The sequence below is a fragment of the Peromyscus californicus genome, unplaced genomic scaffold, assembly GCF_007827085.1.
Source record: "Peromyscus californicus insignis strain IS unplaced genomic scaffold, ASM782708v3 Scaffold_10__1_contigs__length_136768540, whole genome shotgun sequence".
In the NCBI taxonomy this organism is placed as follows: Eukaryota; Metazoa; Chordata; class Mammalia; order Rodentia; family Cricetidae; genus Peromyscus; species Peromyscus californicus.
The window spans coordinates 11,807,808-11,824,274 of record NW_026294391.1 but is presented as its reverse complement, the minus strand read 5'-3'; the positions used below and the strand labels follow the sequence as shown (position 1 = coordinate 11,824,274).

The 16,467-nt window shown below is 47.6% G+C and overlaps 1 protein-coding gene across 3 annotated transcripts; it reads left to right on the top strand.

The window, feature by feature from the left end:
• Window positions 1–215: 215 nt before the first annotated feature.
• Slc38a5 (solute carrier family 38 member 5) lies at window positions 216–9,027 on the top strand. 3 transcript variants are annotated; one of them, XM_052743645.1, is made up of 16 exons: window positions 216–336; window positions 642–695; window positions 780–855; window positions 1,383–1,498; window positions 1,600–1,673; window positions 2,381–2,473; window positions 2,584–2,662; window positions 4,931–5,013; window positions 5,368–5,426; window positions 5,569–5,697; window positions 5,884–5,963; window positions 6,595–6,695; window positions 6,911–7,026; window positions 7,695–7,839; window positions 7,930–8,033; window positions 8,604–9,027. In XM_052743645.1, exons 1-16 carry the CDS (start codon window positions 314–316, stop codon window positions 8,703–8,705), a joined length of 1,434 nt encoding a protein of 477 aa, XP_052599605.1. In that variant the 5' UTR covers window positions 216–313; the 3' UTR covers window positions 8,706–9,027. The 3 variants fall into 3 exon arrangements, with proteins under 3 accessions (XP_052599605.1, XP_052599655.1, XP_052599722.1); XM_052743695.1 differs by having other exon boundaries at window positions 231–293; window positions 644–695; XM_052743762.1 differs by lacking the exon at window positions 216–336 and having other exon boundaries at window positions 657–695; window positions 1,287–1,498.
• Window positions 9,028–16,467: the final 7,440 nt, after the last annotated feature.

The following is a 16,467-nucleotide window of genomic DNA, read 5'->3' as shown; positions in this document are numbered from 1 at the left end:
GGACGGACGGACGGACGGACGGACGGGTCAGTTCTGTCCCAGGAAGAGGGGCACTTCAGGTTGCTTCAGTCTCTGGTGAAGAGCTTCAGAACTGGAGTTAAGAGCAGTTGGCAGCGCTAGGGCTGGGGTCTCTAAGCTGGGGGGCAGGGCGGCGCTAGGAGGGGTGGGGCACACAGGTGACACGTGTCGCTGCTAAGAGCCAGCCCGAGGGAGGTGGGGGCGGGAGATCAGGGACAGAAAGAGACAGAAAAGGCACACATCGTGTGAGAGACAGAGTCTGCCGTGTGGGAGGAAAGTCTGTTTCCTACTCCAAATGGCCATTTCATGTGCTGTGGGGTGGGTCTCTCTGTATCTTTCTGTGTCTCTCCCTCCCTCTATTTATCTCTCTTTGCCTTCTTTTCTGTGGGTCACTCTGAGAGGCTGTTTTCGTTTCTCCTCCCCTGATCTTCATCTCTCTCTCTCTCTGTACCTTTCTCAACTCTCCATTTTCTCCGCTGCCCCTCATTCTCTCCGTTGCGGTTTGTCTCTCTCTTTGACCAGTCGCTCTGCCTTTCCATCTGCCCGTCTCCTCTGCCCTTCCTCACTTTCTAGTCCCTTTGCTCCATTCCTGACCCTCCTACCCCCTCTTTTTTTCCCAGCAGGATGGAAATGCAGGATCCAAAGACGAACGGAGCCCTCTCTGCGGGTGCTGCGGGGTGAGTCGGGGACTCCAAGGAGGCAGGCTTGTGGGAAGAGGTCTGGGTTACATTTTCACCAGCCTGTTTTCCTGCCCTATCCAGCTACAGGCAGGAACGGGAGGGCTTCTTGCCCACCCAGGGCCCTACTCCTGGGAGGAAACCTGTCCAGTTCATGGATGTAAGTGAGCCCACAGGACCTGTTCAGGTCTCCCCTCCCCTATCTAATCCCAACTCCTTCTCCTCCCTAGCTGCTCCCTGTCTAGCTATCTCCCTGCCCCAGGTATTGGCTCCTTAGTCGCTGCCATCTCCAGATACTCCCTTTCCCCAAGTACTCACGCTCAGGCTCTCGGTTGCCCAGTTTCTCCCTTCCCACCTATTGCCCCTGCCTACTGAGTGTCTCCCTGAAAACTCTCTTCTGCCTTGTGCCCCCAGCCGTTCTCCTTCCTCTACCGTTTATCTACTCAGCAGCCCCCTTGCATTTCCAGCCGCTCCCTCCATTCTTTCTCCTAGTTTCCCTTTTCTGAGCTCTTTTTCCAGTTTCTTCCCATTAACTCTCGTTCTCTTTCCTCTTGCTTCCCATCACTCTTCCTGGATGTGTCCCGTCCCCAGTTGCCTTAACCTTCCTGCCTTTCCCTGGCTCCAGTCTAGTCTCCTGTCCTATTTTCCCTCCCCCGATGTGTACCGGACTTTGCCCCTTGCCAACAGTTTGAGGGGAGGACATCATTCGGAATGTCAGTGTTCAACCTCAGCAACGCCATCATGGGGAGTGGCATCCTGGGGCTGGCTTACGCCATGGCCCACACGGGAGTCATCTTCTTTCTGTGAGTCTATGGGTAGCTTTGGGTGGTGGTGGTGGTGGTCAATGGTGTGGAGGGCTAAACGGGAGGCCTGGGCCAAGTCTGAGCGATGGCACCTATTGCAGGGCCCTGCTGCTGTGCATTGCCCTCTTGTCCTCTTACTCGATCCACCTGCTGCTGACCTGCTCCAGTGTTGTAGGTGAGACTCCCATCCTAGGTCCCCATTTCCATCTCCTCTTCCGTGGACCTCGGACTTGAGATTCCCATCCAGACCGCAACTCAGACCTTGAGCTCCAGATCCAGATCTGCTTCCTTGATGTCTGATTACAACTCAAATCTGACTCTGGACATAACCACTCTGACCTCAGACTCCAAACTCAGCACCCCAGTTCCCACGCTCAACTCCCTGTATGACAGATTCCACATTTAACCCCAGCCCTCAGTCTTTATCTGGGCTCCTAGATCATCACCCCCCCCCCCCCCCCCCCCCCCCCCCCCCCCCCCCCCGCCAATTCCCAATACCCATCCCTTAGTCTGGGCATCAGACCTTCCCCACCAGACCACTCTAAGACTATTACATTCTACCTAACTCCCATCCCTCAGTCTTTGGGTCCTCTTAACCTGGAAACTAGCTCTGAAATCCTCAGACCCCTGATTCCCATGGTCCCAGGATTCCCTCCATGATCTCAGGACATAGCCTGCCTCTAAAACCCCAACACCTCGCCTTCAGCCTTTAACGTCTCCCTGGCCTCAGATACCGTCTCCTGGATTCTACTCACAAATTCTACCCTGAACTGCATAGTCCTCAACTCCAGCCTCTCTCAGTCACAACTGAGTTACACCTCTCCCGTCTAACCTGACTTTCCCAAACTCACAGGCTGTTCTTTCCTGCCTCCCCCTTCTCAGGCATCCGAGCTTATGAGCAGCTGGGACAGAGAGCATTTGGGCCTGCCGGGAAAGTAGTGGTGGCCGTCATCATCTGTCTGCACAATGTTGGGGGTGAGGACTGGGGAGGGTCAACTAGGGGGAAGAGGGTAGAGTGAGGTGCGGTTTTCCCAGGGTGGGCTGGGGGAGGGGGATCCTGATTAAATATTCTCTATCTGTCCCAGCTATGTCCAGCTACCTGTTCATCATCAAGTCTGAACTCCCTCTGGTTATTGGCACCTTCCTGCACATGGACCCTGAGGGGTGAGTACACAACACCTCCCTGGCTGACCTGGATTCTACTTGTGAGTTCCAGCAATCATCTCCAACTCTGTGTCCACCTGGCCCCCAGGTGCTCGGTTTTGAGACTGCTGTAGGTTAACTGAGACTGACTATGATTCCTGTGTATTATGAGTCAATATTACATGTGACTGTAGCTCACCATAGGACTATGGTGAACCATGTGCTGATTTTGAGACTTCTTCGGGCTCATTCTGGCTGGCAGCTGTCTCCGTATGCCTGGTGTGTGCTGATGCTGACCATATGTGTGTGGCTGTCCAGATCCAGCAGATGTGGACTCTGGATTTGACTCAGTGACTGTTGTCCTGACCGATTCTCTCTGGCCAGCCATGTGATGGATGACAGCTGGGTCCTGTATGCTGCAATTGATCCCAACCATATGTTTTTGACACTTGGCTCCTCTCATTTTCCCTGTTTAGCTGATTCTGGCTCCCTCAGGCTGCTGGGCTCCATCTCGCTCTAAATGTGTGATCGCTGACTCTAGTGGTTTGTGTGTTGTGTCAACTATGTGCGCTCCGTCAACTCCATCTCCGTGTTTGCTTTCGTGATGACTGTGTGACAGATCCTCTCAGGCTGTTTGTGTGTGCGCTCAGGGGTGGTGACTATGGAAGTCCTCTTGATTATGGTTGCAACCATGTGTATGTTCCGACTGTTAGAATCCACATTCACACTACTGGCTCAGCCCCCCAGTTATTTTCTATACATTTTCTACACACCATGAGATTCCAGGTGTGTTCATTTGTGCACACCGCTGTACTTTTCTTCATTTGCCTCTATTTGTTTGTATTTCTTTTAATGTGGATAGAACCCACGGCCTCGTGTGTGCCAGGCAAGTGCTCAGTCACTGAATTACACCCCCACCCCCGCTCCGAACTCCCTCTGTATACTTTTTGTTGTTTCGAGATAGGGTCTGTCTATATAGGCCTGACTGTCCAGGAACTCTCTCTGTAGACCAGTCTGGCCTTGAACTCACAGAGATTTGCCTCTCAAGTGCTGGGATTAAAGGCATGTGCCACCACATCTGGCTTTCTATATACCTTTTTCAGACAGGGCTTTGTTCTGTACCCGGCTGGCCTGGAATTTGCCTTGGCTTCTCAAGGGCTGGGATTACAGGTGTGCACCACTTGCCCAGTGCCTCTGTATATTTTGACATATAGATTTGTATGTTTAGGGACCAGCTCTTTTTTTTTTTTTTTTTTCCCGAGACAGGGTTTTTCTGCGTAGTTTTGCGACTTTCCTGGAACTCACTTTGTAGCCCAGGCTGGCCTTGAACTCACAGAGATCCACCTGCCTCTGCCTCCCGAGTGCTGGAATTAAAGGCGTGTGCCACCACCGCCCGGCTTAGGGACCAGCTCTTACTCCACTTAGTCCGGTGGACTTCGATGTGCATTGTGGTTTTGTTAGTTAAACTCCGGGATAGTTTTATGTGCCTGCCTGACAGTTTTAACTAAGAGTTTGGTTTTTATTATCTGTATGTATCCTGTGAAATGGTTGGTTTGATTCTGAGACCATCTGGATATGACTAGGTATGTCTAAGTTTCCTTTTTTCTTCACCTCACTGGGGTTGAAACCTGGGGCCTTTGTACATGCTAGGCAAGTACCTCACCAGTGGAATACATCCCCCTGCCATATCAATTATACTTAAGTCCCATTGTCTATGTAACCAAGATTTACTCGATTCAATTCTGTATGTGATAGGAAGAGAATATATGAATTCCTGGAACATAGCAGACACTCAATAAAGGGTATATATATTGTATGTGTGTGTTCTTGTGCATGTGCACATGTATGTACATATGTGTAAAGGCTAGGAATTGGTGTCAGGTGTCTCTTCTATCTCTCTACCTTAGTTTTTGAGACAAAGTCTCTCACGGAACCTGAAGTTCGCCGATTGGGCTATACCAGTGTGCCCGTAAGCCCACAGGCTCCTCCCGTCTCTGCCTCCACAGTGATGGGGTTACAGATGTGCACTCTTGCACTTAGGGATTTTGCAGGAGTGCTTGGGATCCCAACTCAGCTCTTCGTGTTTGCATAGCAAGCCCTTTACCAACTGAGTCGTCTCCCCAGCCCTAAGTTTAAAAACTATTGACTCAGTTTATGTATTTGTCCAAATATATGTATGTGTACCACATACATATGGTGGCCCCAGAGGCCAGAAGGGCAAGTCAGAACTGAAATGCAGGCATTCGTGAGCCGTCTGATGTGGGTACTGGGGTCTTCTTCTCTACTCAGGGACTGGTTCTTGAAGGGAAACCTCCTCATCGTCTTGGTCAGCCTGCTAATCATCTTGCCTCTGGCTCTCATGAAACACCTGGGTAAGGAGCCTTCCTGGCTTGGTCATTGGGTGGCAGGGTTAGAGCATGGGAACTAACTAGAAAAAAACCATTTTATTTTATTTTTATTTTAGTCCTGGAGGCTGAACCCAGAGCTACACACAGGCTAGGCAAGGACAATACCACTGAGCTCTATTGCCAGTCTGAGGGGAAAAAAAGACATTTTCAAGGGTTGTGGAACACTGAGGGGATGGGGAGGGCTTGTTTGATTTGGGTTTTAGTGGATTCGTAGGAGTTTTCTCTAGAGGGAGAAGGGATATGTGTGACAGAGTAAAGCTTTGGTGTTTGGTGTACCGGCTTCCTTGACTCCCGAGCCTCTGTTATCACTTTCTGTAGGCTACTTGGGGTACACCAGCAGCCTCTCTCTGACCTGCATGCTGTTTTTCCTCGTTTCGGTAAGTCAGAGAGGACACGAAGTGGTGGGGGGTGGGGTGGGGTGGGGTGGGGAGGTGGGGGGAGTCGGGGGCTGTGGGGAGAGTTTGAGACACTGAGGCAAAGCCTTCTTTGTGACTTTGCTTCCTTACTCGGGACACCCAGGTCATCTATAAGAAATTCCAGCTTGGCTGTGATGTGAGCCACAATGACACAGCAGTGGAGGGTGGACAGCCTCCCATCCAGGGGTTTAACAGCAGCTGTGAGGCCAAGCTCTTCACAGTTGACTCACAGGTAGGTATGCAGGCAGGTAGGAGCTTGTACCACACTGGGCCCTCTTGTCTTATCCCAACATTTCATTTTTATTAGAGTCCTGGGCTTTGGGGGCTGTGTCATGTGCCCTACTTCGAAGGGAATGGGGAGAAGGGGATCCCCAGTACCCTGGGGAGTCTAATTCTATGTTCATGGACCATTCCCCAGATGTCTTACACAGTCCCTATTATGGCTTTTGCCTTTGTCTGCCATCCTGAGGTGCTGCCCATCTACACAGAGCTGTGCCGGTGAGTAGAGAGGCACGTGTGAGTAGAGAGAGTAGAGAGGCATGGTGACGGGCCATCGAGAGGGGGCAGTAGCCATAATGTCTGGCCGTCTCCATAGCAGCCCTGGTATGGTCTCCTGAGGGCTGGCTGCTTGTGACAAGGGAGGGATTTGGAAACCCCAGGGACTCAGAGTAGTGACTGTTCACCGACTGGATTTAAGTAGTCCACTCTTTTAATGCGCAGAACAAATGCGCATGAACAGAGTTGGGAGGCAGGGATCAGAGGAGTAGATGGAAGAGGTGATCTGCTAAGATGAGGTCGAGAAAGCAACGATGATCAGATGGCTGGAGAGAGACAGGTGAACAGAAGGGAGACAGGATTGGAAGTTTTGGAGGATCAGACAGACAGGGGCAGTATAGATGTGAGATGGAGGAAGAGGCAGAGATGGTCCTCTGGGCGGAGATATAGATGGACAGATAGGGGAGGCTTGGTTAGCTACACAAGGGAAGCAGAGATAGAACATCAGTGTGTACCAGCTGAACTTTGACAGACCCAGGAGGAGGGAGAGTCTGGAGGGTGGAGGCCAGTTTTGGGGGACCTGGGACAAATTCAGGAGTATGAACATGACAGTTCCGTGACCTATTCACTTCAGGCCTTCCCAGCGCAGGATGCAAGCTGTGGCCAACATGTCCATCGGGGCTATGTTCATCATGTATGGACTCACAGCCACCTTTGGATACCTCACCTTCTACAGTGAGTAGGGTTGGGGCTGTGGTTGGGTGTAGAGACTGAACCTGGGCTAGGGCAGAAGCCTCTGAGCTTTTTCCCTCCGGGACCTTGGGCCCATCAGTTTCCAAAGGGAGAGTGAGCATCATGTGCGTAGACTTTTTCATCGTGTATGTGTGTCATGGTCTCTGGGCTAGTGAGCCCAGTGTTGCTGCATCTTGTGTCCCCTCCCCGTGGCCCAGGCACTGTGAAGGCAGAGATGCTGGAAATGTACACCCAGGAGGACCTGCTCATTCTTTGTGTGCGTCTGGCTGTACTGCTTGCAGTGACCCTTACTGTGCCGGTTGTACTTTTCCCTGTGAGTGGGGGCAAGGAGGGCCTGGGGAGTGAAGGGATATGGATGGATGGGCAGAGGGAAGAAACATGGACGTTTTGAAAGAAGGTGGAGACAGGAGCAGATGGGTAGATGGAGGAAGCGGAAATAGACACACAAGAAAGGGCCTGGTGAACAGAGAAGGCAAAAACACATGGTTTGACAAAACGGGACACGGGGCCAGGGATGTAGCTCAGTTTGTAGAGTGCTTCCTAACATCCATGAAGGCCTGGGTGAGATCCTCAGCACTGTCTAAACAGTACATCATGGTGCATGCCTGTAAGCCTAGCACTCGGAGGTAGAGGCAGGAGGATTAGGAGTTCAAGGTCATTCTTAACTACATATTGAGTTTGAGGCCAGCCTGGGCTACATGAGATCCTATCTCAAAAAACCACAAGCAAAGGAGAGACATGGTGGTAGAAATAGTCAGTGATAGAGTCAGGGCAAAAGGATAGGTAAGGGTCAGACAGGAAATGGACAGAAGAGACATGGCTTGTCAGGGTAGAGGCATAGATACCTGGTCAGACAGGCTGGAGACAGATAGTGGGATAGGAAATCAAGGATTCTGGACAGGGTCAAGACAGAGACAGGATCACATGCCAGAGGGACAGCATGCGAGTCCTGACCCCTGTCCTGCCCTTCCTTGGCTGCAGATCCGCCGAGCCCTACAGCAGCTGCTCTTTCCAAGCAAGGCCTTCAGTTGGCCACGACATGTGGCCATCGCCCTGATCCTGCTAATTTTGGTCAATGTCCTTGTCATTTGTGTGCCAACCATCCGAGATATCTTTGGGTTTATTGGTCAGTATCTTTAACCCCAGTTCCTTGCCCTATCTAATATGGGGCTTGCCTTCAAGCTTAGGTCGATTGCTGTCCCTTTCTGTCCTTCAGGGTCTACCTCAGCCCCTAGCCTCATCTTCATCCTTCCCAGTGTCTTCTACCTGCGTATTGTTCCTACTGAGGTGGAACCCTTATTTTCCTGGCCCAAGATCCAGGTGAGTATCTCAGGAAAGAGAGCTGGAGAAAGAGATAGCATTCTGAAGAGGGACCACTTACTCCAAGATGACTAGAAATGAAAGGAACATTATTGAGATGGGGTTGGGAGAGGAAAGAGCATCCAGGAAGAAGGACAGATTGTCAGGAAAAATGGAGGTGATTGCCTTGGGTAGGGCTAGAGTAGACAGAACCCAAGCAACATTTGGGAAGAGAGAGAACACTCTAGAAGGGACTGGTTGCCTGAGCTTGTGGTTCAGTTGCAGCGGGCTTTCCTAGCATTTGTCAATCTCCAGGGTCTGTGTTGAGCACTGTAAAGTGGGGAGGGGCGGGTAGAGAGGGAGGAGGCGTTACTGGGGAGAGAGGCAGGGGCGCTCTCAAAAAGCAACGGAGGGACTTCATTTCCAGAAGGTTCTGAAAAGATGGAAGAGATGCTTGCTTTGAGGGACAGGGAGAATAGAGGAGGGCCAGAAATGGAAGGAGCTTTTCCTGTAAGGGATTCAAGATCATTCTCTGGAATGCTTTGGTGGGTGATCCTGGCCAACTCCATCCTTTCTTCCTCTTGCCCACAGGCCCTGTGCTTTGGCATCCTGGGAGTCCTCTTCATGGCCATCAGTCTGGGCTTTATGTTTGCCAACTGGGCCACAGGCCAGAGCCGTATGTCTGGACACTGATCTGGCGTGTCCTGCCTCACTCAGTCCCCATTTTCCCAGGCATGTATATGAAGGAGTCCAAGTCACTTTCCTGCACAGGATGTGGAGGTGACTGGTCTCTATTACATTGCTGTCAGAGATGGGGACAATAGAAGCTGTAGAGTAGTCCCCCTTCCTTCTCCTTAGTATCGCTTTACACCCCTTGCCACCCCCATGAGAGGAGGGGCGGGGGGATCAGGGCCTTAGACGGATTTTTACCCAACACTTTCCTTACTTCCTGGATGAAGCTGTTTGTCAGGGTTATCCTGGAGGTAAAAGGAAGAATAAAGATGCTCAATGGCAACCCTGGTCTGAGCCTTCTGTTATTTCTCAAAGACTTATTGGAAGAAACCTGCCCAAGTTAAGGCAGGGGTGAACTGAGGTTGTGAGTAGAGCTGTGCTCTTTCTCAACTGTTCACTCTTTTCTCCATTCTCCCAGTGACTCGGCACTCAGCCTAATCACTCGCCTATTTACTTACCCAACAGTGCTTTGTGAGCTTGGGAATATAGCGATGAATGTTCTAAGTGTCAGAGATAGAGCCACAAATCAAACAGATCGTAGTGCTTCAGTACAAGAGAGAAAAATGGGCCAAATGTGGTCTATTTCCTACTTCTGGGTGGCCCTTGAACTAAGGATGTTTTGCAAATTTCTAAAATATTGAAAAAAAAATCAAAAGAAGAACACTAGTTTCTAGTTCGGCAAGATCTCTCAGCAGGTAAATGCGCCTGCCACCAAGCCTGACAAAGTGAGTTTGATTTGGAAGGAGTGTACCGACTCCCACAAGTTGTCCCCTGACCTCCGCATGAGTGTCAGGACACTTGTGCACGTGCAAATACATGCACATGCATGCATGTGTGCTCCCACATCTCCAACGAGTCAATACACGTTGAGAAACGAACACCATTTTTCTGACACTTGAAAATTGCAGGAAAGTCACATTTCAGTGCCTGTACGTTTTTGTTTTACCATGGTTAGTTGCATGTGTTTGTGGACTGCTCATGGTTGTTCGTGCAGAATTAAGGAGTTGCTTAGGAGACCATATGGCCTTCAATGCCTACGTTATTTACTCACCTGCCTTTTCCAGAAAAAAAAAATTAGCTGAATGCTGACTTAGCGGAAGGGAAGAAAAACATCTTTTTTTGTTTGTTTGTTTTAGACAGGGTCGCACTACGTAGTTTTTTGCTGGCCTGCAACTTACTGTATAGACCAGGCTGGCCTGGAACTCACAGAGATCCACCTGCCTCTATCTCTGCCTCCCAAGTGTTGGGATTAAAAGCATATTCCACCATGACTAGACTTTTAAAATGATTTAGAGACTGGAGAGATGACTTGGAGGTCAAGAGCACTGGCTGCTCTTGCAGAGGTCCTGAGTTCAATTCCCAGCAACCACGTGGTGGCTCACAACCATCTGTAATGAGATCTGGTGCCCTCTTCTGGCCTGCAGGGATACATGCAGACAGAACACTGTACACATAATAAATAAATCTTAAAAAAAAAAGAAGATGCTCTCTTCTGTCATGCAGGCATACATGTAAGTAGAGCACTTATATAAATAAATAAATCTGTAAAAAAAGGCTTATTTATTTTTATTTTTTCATTTTTTTGAGGGGGGTGGTTCGAGACAGGGTTTCCTCTGTGTAACAGTCCTGGCTGTCCTGGAACTCACAGAGATCCGCCTGCCTCTGCCTCCCTAGTGCTGGGATTAAAGGTGTGCGCCACCACTGTCCAACTCTATTTTTATTTATTTTTTGTATATGAGTGCCTGCATGTATGCATGTGCACCATATTCATGCTTGGTGGCTATAGAGCCAGAAGTGGGCATTGGATCCCCTGGAATACAGATAGTTGTGAGCTGCCATGTGGGTGCTGAGAATTGAACCCAGCCAGGTCCTCTGGAAGAGCAGCAAGTGCCCTTAACCACTGAGTCATCTCTCCAGCCCCATCAAGGATCATTTTGAACACTGAAGTGAATGACCATATATTCGATGTTTGGAGTTGTTGTATGAGGAGCCCATCTGGGAGGCCTCACTCCAGAGGGGCCAGGGAGCAGGGATCCTAGTTTGGATAGAAAGAGTAAATCTCATGATGGTTTTGGCAAAGACTCTCCCAAGCAGAGGGCACAGCAAGTGCAAAGTCCCTGAGGCATGCACGACAGGGCAGGTCCGAGCATGAGTAAGGAGTCAGGGGGAGCGAACATGGATCTATAAAGGGCTGATTTCACCACAGCTTTGTCAAGAATCCTGAGTTACAAAACATATCATTGGCTATCTAATAGATCAAAATGGTATTGCTGTTACATTTACATATTTATGGAAGACATTTTCGGATGCTAGGTGACATTTATTCTCCCAGATAATTTAAATTTTTAATATTTATTGTGCTAAGAATAAAACCAAAGGCTTGATATCTGCTAGGTGAATACTCTATCAAAGCTACATCCCAAGCCTCCCCAATAATCTTTATGCATACATAGGCCACTAGTGATAAATAATATTTCCCCTCATGTGATGGTTGGTGTCTTAGGGTTTTTTTCTTCTTCTTCTTCTTTTTTTTTTTTGGTTTTTTCGAGACAGGGTTTCTCTGTGTAGTTTTGTGCCTTTCCTGGAACTCACTTGGTAGCCCAGGCTGGCCTCAAACTCACAGAGATCCACCTGACTCTGCCTCCCAAGTACTGGGATTAAAGGCATGTGCCACCACTGCCTGGCCTTAGTTAGGGTTTCTATTCTATGAAGAGACACATGACCACGGCAACTCTCATAAGGAAAACATTTAATTGGGGTGGCTCACTTACAGGTTCAGAGGTTCAGTCCTTTATCATGATGAGGAGTATGGTGGCATGCAGCAGACATGGGGCTGGAGCTGAGAATTGTACATCTTGCAGGCAAGGGGAAATCGATTAACAGTCACACTGAGGGAAGCTTGAGCAAAAGAGACCTCAAAGCTCGCCCCCACAGTCACACACTTCCTCCAACAAGGCCACACCTCCCAACAGTGCCACTCCCTTTGGGGGCCATTTTCTTTCAAGTCGCCACAGTTGGTTTTGTCAACTTGATGAGATTTGGAATCGTCTAGGGGACACACCTCTGGGTTTGTCTGCGAAGGTGTTTCCAGATAGGTTTGAAGAGGAGGAGGAGAGACCCACCCTGAGTGTGGATAACATTCTCCCCATGAGATGAGGCCTCAGACTGAACAAAAAGGAAAAGGAGAAAGCAAATGGAGCACCACATCCATCTCTCTTTCTCTGCTTCCTGACTGTGAATGCCATGTCACCAGCCCTTCGAACGCCTTCAGCCACGATAAACTGTACCTCCCCCAAGTAAACCCTGCCTTAAGTTGATTTTGTCACAACAGTGAGAAGAGTCAATAATAAAACCCCCTTTTCTACATTTTTCATTTTCTCAGATAATTCTCACCACGTTGTTCAAGTGTGTTGTGAGTGACTATCCTCTCAGCCAAACAACAGCCATCTTGATGCATTCAGCTGTGCCTCCCCAACCCTGTAAAAAGATCCCTCCAGATGGGCTTGTTGCCAGTTGGTGTATCTCCCCCAACCCTGAGTAGCCCATCACTCCCTAGCGCACTGGCAACTCTGAACATGTCCTGGGGTATATAGACACCAGGGAAGACCATAAGGAGACTCCATCTATGTGGCTCTGGGGGAAGCCCTCAGCCCCGCTGGGTAAGGCTTTCCAGGTAAGGTTAGTGGGGGAAAGAAGACCCACACCCCTGGAAGTGACCCCTCACCTATATTCTGTAAGGAAGCCCAGTAACTTACTGGTTCCCCAGAGTGAACTTGAGAGGAATTATGCCTTAGTTTGTCACTGAGACCTTAGGAGAAGGGGTAGACATTGTTTATGTCTCCTCTGGGAAGGAATTTTGGCAACAAGGTTGGTCTCAAACACCTGGATTCAAGGGATCATCTTATATATATGTACACACACACACACACACACACACACACACACACACACACACACACATCACACACACACACCTCTCCCTCTCTTCCCCTCCCCTTCCTTTCTTTTTCTCTCCCCTCTGTGTTTTTTAAACTGTTTCACCCTGTAGCCCAAGCTAGCTTTGAAGTTATAGTGATCCTCCTGCTTCAGCCTCCTGAGTGATGGGACTACAGACATATGCCACCATGCCCAGCCTCTCTCTTTCTTTTTATCTATGTATCTATCTGTGTATCTATCTATGTATCTACGTATGTATGTATGTATGTATGTATCTATCTATCTATCTGTCATCTATCATCTAGCTCTCTATCTAGTTGAGACAGGGTCTCATGTAGCCTCAGCTGGTCTCAAACTTGCCATGTAGCCAACAATGATCTTGAGTTCCCGGTACTCATTCCTTAGCCTCTCAAGTGTTGGCTTTACAGGTATGCACCGCCCCGCACAGCGACATACTCCCTGTTTCACTCTTCTTTGACCCTTGCTGCCACTAAACACAAGATCTCCATGACTATTTGACCGGAGTCTGGTGACGGGGGGCCGGGGGGGGGGTAGCTTCTGTGTGTCAGGCACACCAATTGAGCGGCATTCCCTCCCCTTTGGCATTTGTTTTGTATAATTTCTGTTGTGAACAGAACCCAGGTGGGATTTTCTTTGTTTGTGTCATTGAGTTTTAAAGTTTGCCAAGGGAAAGCAAGGTTCAAAAAAGTAAAAACAGATTTTTTTTTTTTAAAAAAGAAGCTTGCCAATACAAAGTAATAATACCAAGCACTAACATATAAAGAGTAGTCAAGCCAGACCTGGAGGCACAGGCTTATAATTCCAACTATGTGGGAGGCTGAGGAGGTGGATCAGAAGCCCAAGGCTACCTGGGCCACAGAGCAAGTTTAAAGCCAATGAAGCGATTTAATGAGAATCTGTTTCAGAAATAGAAAGTTCCATCTTTTCAGAAGTAGAAAGGTGTTGAGCTCGAGCTCACTGAGAGAGTGTTCATGGAGCTAGTATGGTGAGGCTTTGAGTCAGTCCCCAGTATCATGCGCACACAACAAAGAACAGCCCAGAATTTCCTTTTCGTTGCTGGACATCAGATCCAGACCCATGCGCATAGTAGGCACACACTCTGCCAACTGTGCTACCCCCCTACTTTGCAGCCCAGGAGGTTTTGAAAATAAGAATGACATTATATATATATATATATATATATATATATATATATATATATTTAAATGTATTTAGTATGTATACAGCATGTATGACTGCAGGCCAGAAGAGGACACCAGATCTCATTATAGGTGGTTGCTGGGAATTGAACTCAGGACCTTTGGAAGAGCAGCCAGTGCTCTTAACCTCTGAGCCATCTCTCCAGCCCCCATATATTTTTTATTAATTAAATTTATTCATTTATTTATGTCCCGATCTCATGGGAACCTATTCCTCATAATTGGTTGCCTTGTCCAGCCTTAATACAAGGAGAGGAGGTACCTCAAGTCGATATGCCATGCTTTGTTGATACCCAGGGGAGGCCTGTCCCTTTCTGAATATGGCATATTTGCCCTAACAAATACTGAAATGTAGCTTAAAATCATAGTCAAGGGGCTAGAGTGGTGTGTTAAGTAAAATAAGGGTCCCTCAAAGACACTCATATCCTAATTCACAGAACTCATGAACACGTTGAAGAGGAATTGAAGTTGCATGGGGAATTAAGGTAGCTAAACCTTAAAATAATGAGATCATGTTGGTTTATCCTGATGGTTCCAATGCCACCATAGTGGTCTTTATAAGTGGGATGTAGACAATAGCCTGAGAAAGACGAAAGAAACAAAGCCAAAGAAATGTTATGTTGTTGGCTTTGAAGATGCAAGATGAAAGCCACGAGCCCAAGAAGGTAGGCAGGAAATGTTTTCTTTGGAACACAGCCCTACACCTTGCTTTTAGTCCAGAGAGATTTGTGCTGGATTTCTGAACTACAGAAATGTAGGATAATATATTTATGATTCCTTAGGCTACGGAATATGTGACAATTCATTACAGCTGCAATAAAAACGGAATACACATATAAACAGATCAGTTAGTGAAACAAAATAGGAAGTTAAGAAACAGGCTGATCTACGTATGAAACTCCAGCTTGCATTCCCACATAGCGGGCAGAGGATGGATTTCATGATTAATGATTGTTCGACAGTGCTTGTCTGTCTACAAAAAATTAAATCCTTACCTGACACCACAAAAATAACAAATTTAAGAAAGATTAGAGGTTTAACTGCCAAAGGTACATTACAAAGTAGATGGAGGGTGGGTATGGGCTTGCATGTTTGCAATCTCAGTCTTGGGGAGGCAGAAGCAGAACAACTGTGAGTCTATGTGGCTAGTCTAGGCTACTTAGTGAGATCAACTCTTTTATTTATTTATTTTTTATTTTTTAAATTTTTTTTAAAAATTCATTTATTTATTATGTATACAGCATATGTGACTGCAGGCCAGAAGAGGGCACCAGATTTCATTCAAGGTGGTTGTGAGCCACCATGTGGTTGCTGGGAATTGAACTCAGGACCTCTGGAAGAGCAGTCAGTGCTCTTAACCTCTGAGCCATCTCTCCAGCCCGAGATCAACTCTTATAACACAAAATAAAACATAGCCAGAAATTTAGCAAAATATAACAATTTAGTGTGAGTACTTCTTGACATGACATAAAGGCTACAAACAATAAATCAGATATATTTTAAGATCTGAAAATTAAAGTGCCATTGAAACCAAAAGACATGCTAAACTACTGCTTAAAGGGCAGATTAGGTGGGAAGGGAAGAAAGATGTAACAGATGAAGAGTATCCGTTCATGTGCTAAGAGTGCTTGCCCAGCATGAATAGGTCTGGGTTTGATCCTCAACACCCCATCAAAACAGTGAGATACGGAGGCTGGAGGATCAGATATTTCTCAGCTACATAGTGAGTTTGAGGCCAGCCTGGGCTACATGAAACTTTAAAAAAGAAAGTAACTTCCTAGAATATAACAACAAAGTTATTATGTACTAGTAAGTAGGTATCATATTGGCATAACATACTTACCCAATTGACTATTAAAAATACGTTCAAGGGTCTGGAGAGATAGACAGCTCAGTGGTTAAGATTACTGGCTGCTTTTGCTGAGGGTCTGAGTTTAAGTCCCAGGACCCACTGGGCAGCCCAAAACTGCCTGTAACTCCAGGTCTAGGGGATCTGATGCCCTCTTCTGGCCTCTCCGTGCATAGACATAAATGCAGGCAAAACACCCCCACACATAAAAAACATTCAGTGAGATCTCGCATAGAACAAAAGACTAAGAAACCAAGAATGAAAGGGAAAGAAATCCAAAGGAAATGGACAGCAGATCCCAGAAACCTCAACATTCATCTAGTGGGATTGTTCTGACAAAAAGTATAAAAAGAAAGAACGGAGAGAAGGCGCTACTTGAAGAAATAACGATGTGGAATTTTTTGAACTTGGCATGAATCTGCGGGGGCTGGAGAGTTGGCTCAGTGGTTGAGAGCACTTGTTGTTCTTGCAGAGGACTGTGTTTGGTTCCCAGTGTTCACATGGTGACTCACAATCATTTGTAACTCCAGTTTCAGGGCATCCAACACCCTCTTCTGACCTTATCAGGCATCAGCCATGCATGTGGTGCGTGTACTTGTATGCAAACAAAACACTCATACACATAAAACAGAAAAATGATGAAAAAGGGACATGACTCTTCAAACTGAAAAACAAAACAAAACAAAACCAAAGACCAAAAACCCCCCACCAAATCTGA

Excerpts from the sequence above, each read along its gene's own strand:
- Slc38a5 (XM_052743645.1), top strand. The coding sequence starts at position 314 with ATGGCCATTTCATGTGCTGTGGG. Across the intron at positions 5,964-6,594 it reads ATCTACACAGAGCTGTGCCG|GCCTTCCCAGCGCAGGATGC; the intron begins GTGAGTAGAGAG and ends TATTCACTTCAG. Across the intron at positions 7,840-7,929 it reads AGATATCTTTGGGTTTATTG|GGTCTACCTCAGCCCCTAGC; the intron begins GTCAGTATCTTT and ends TCTGTCCTTCAG.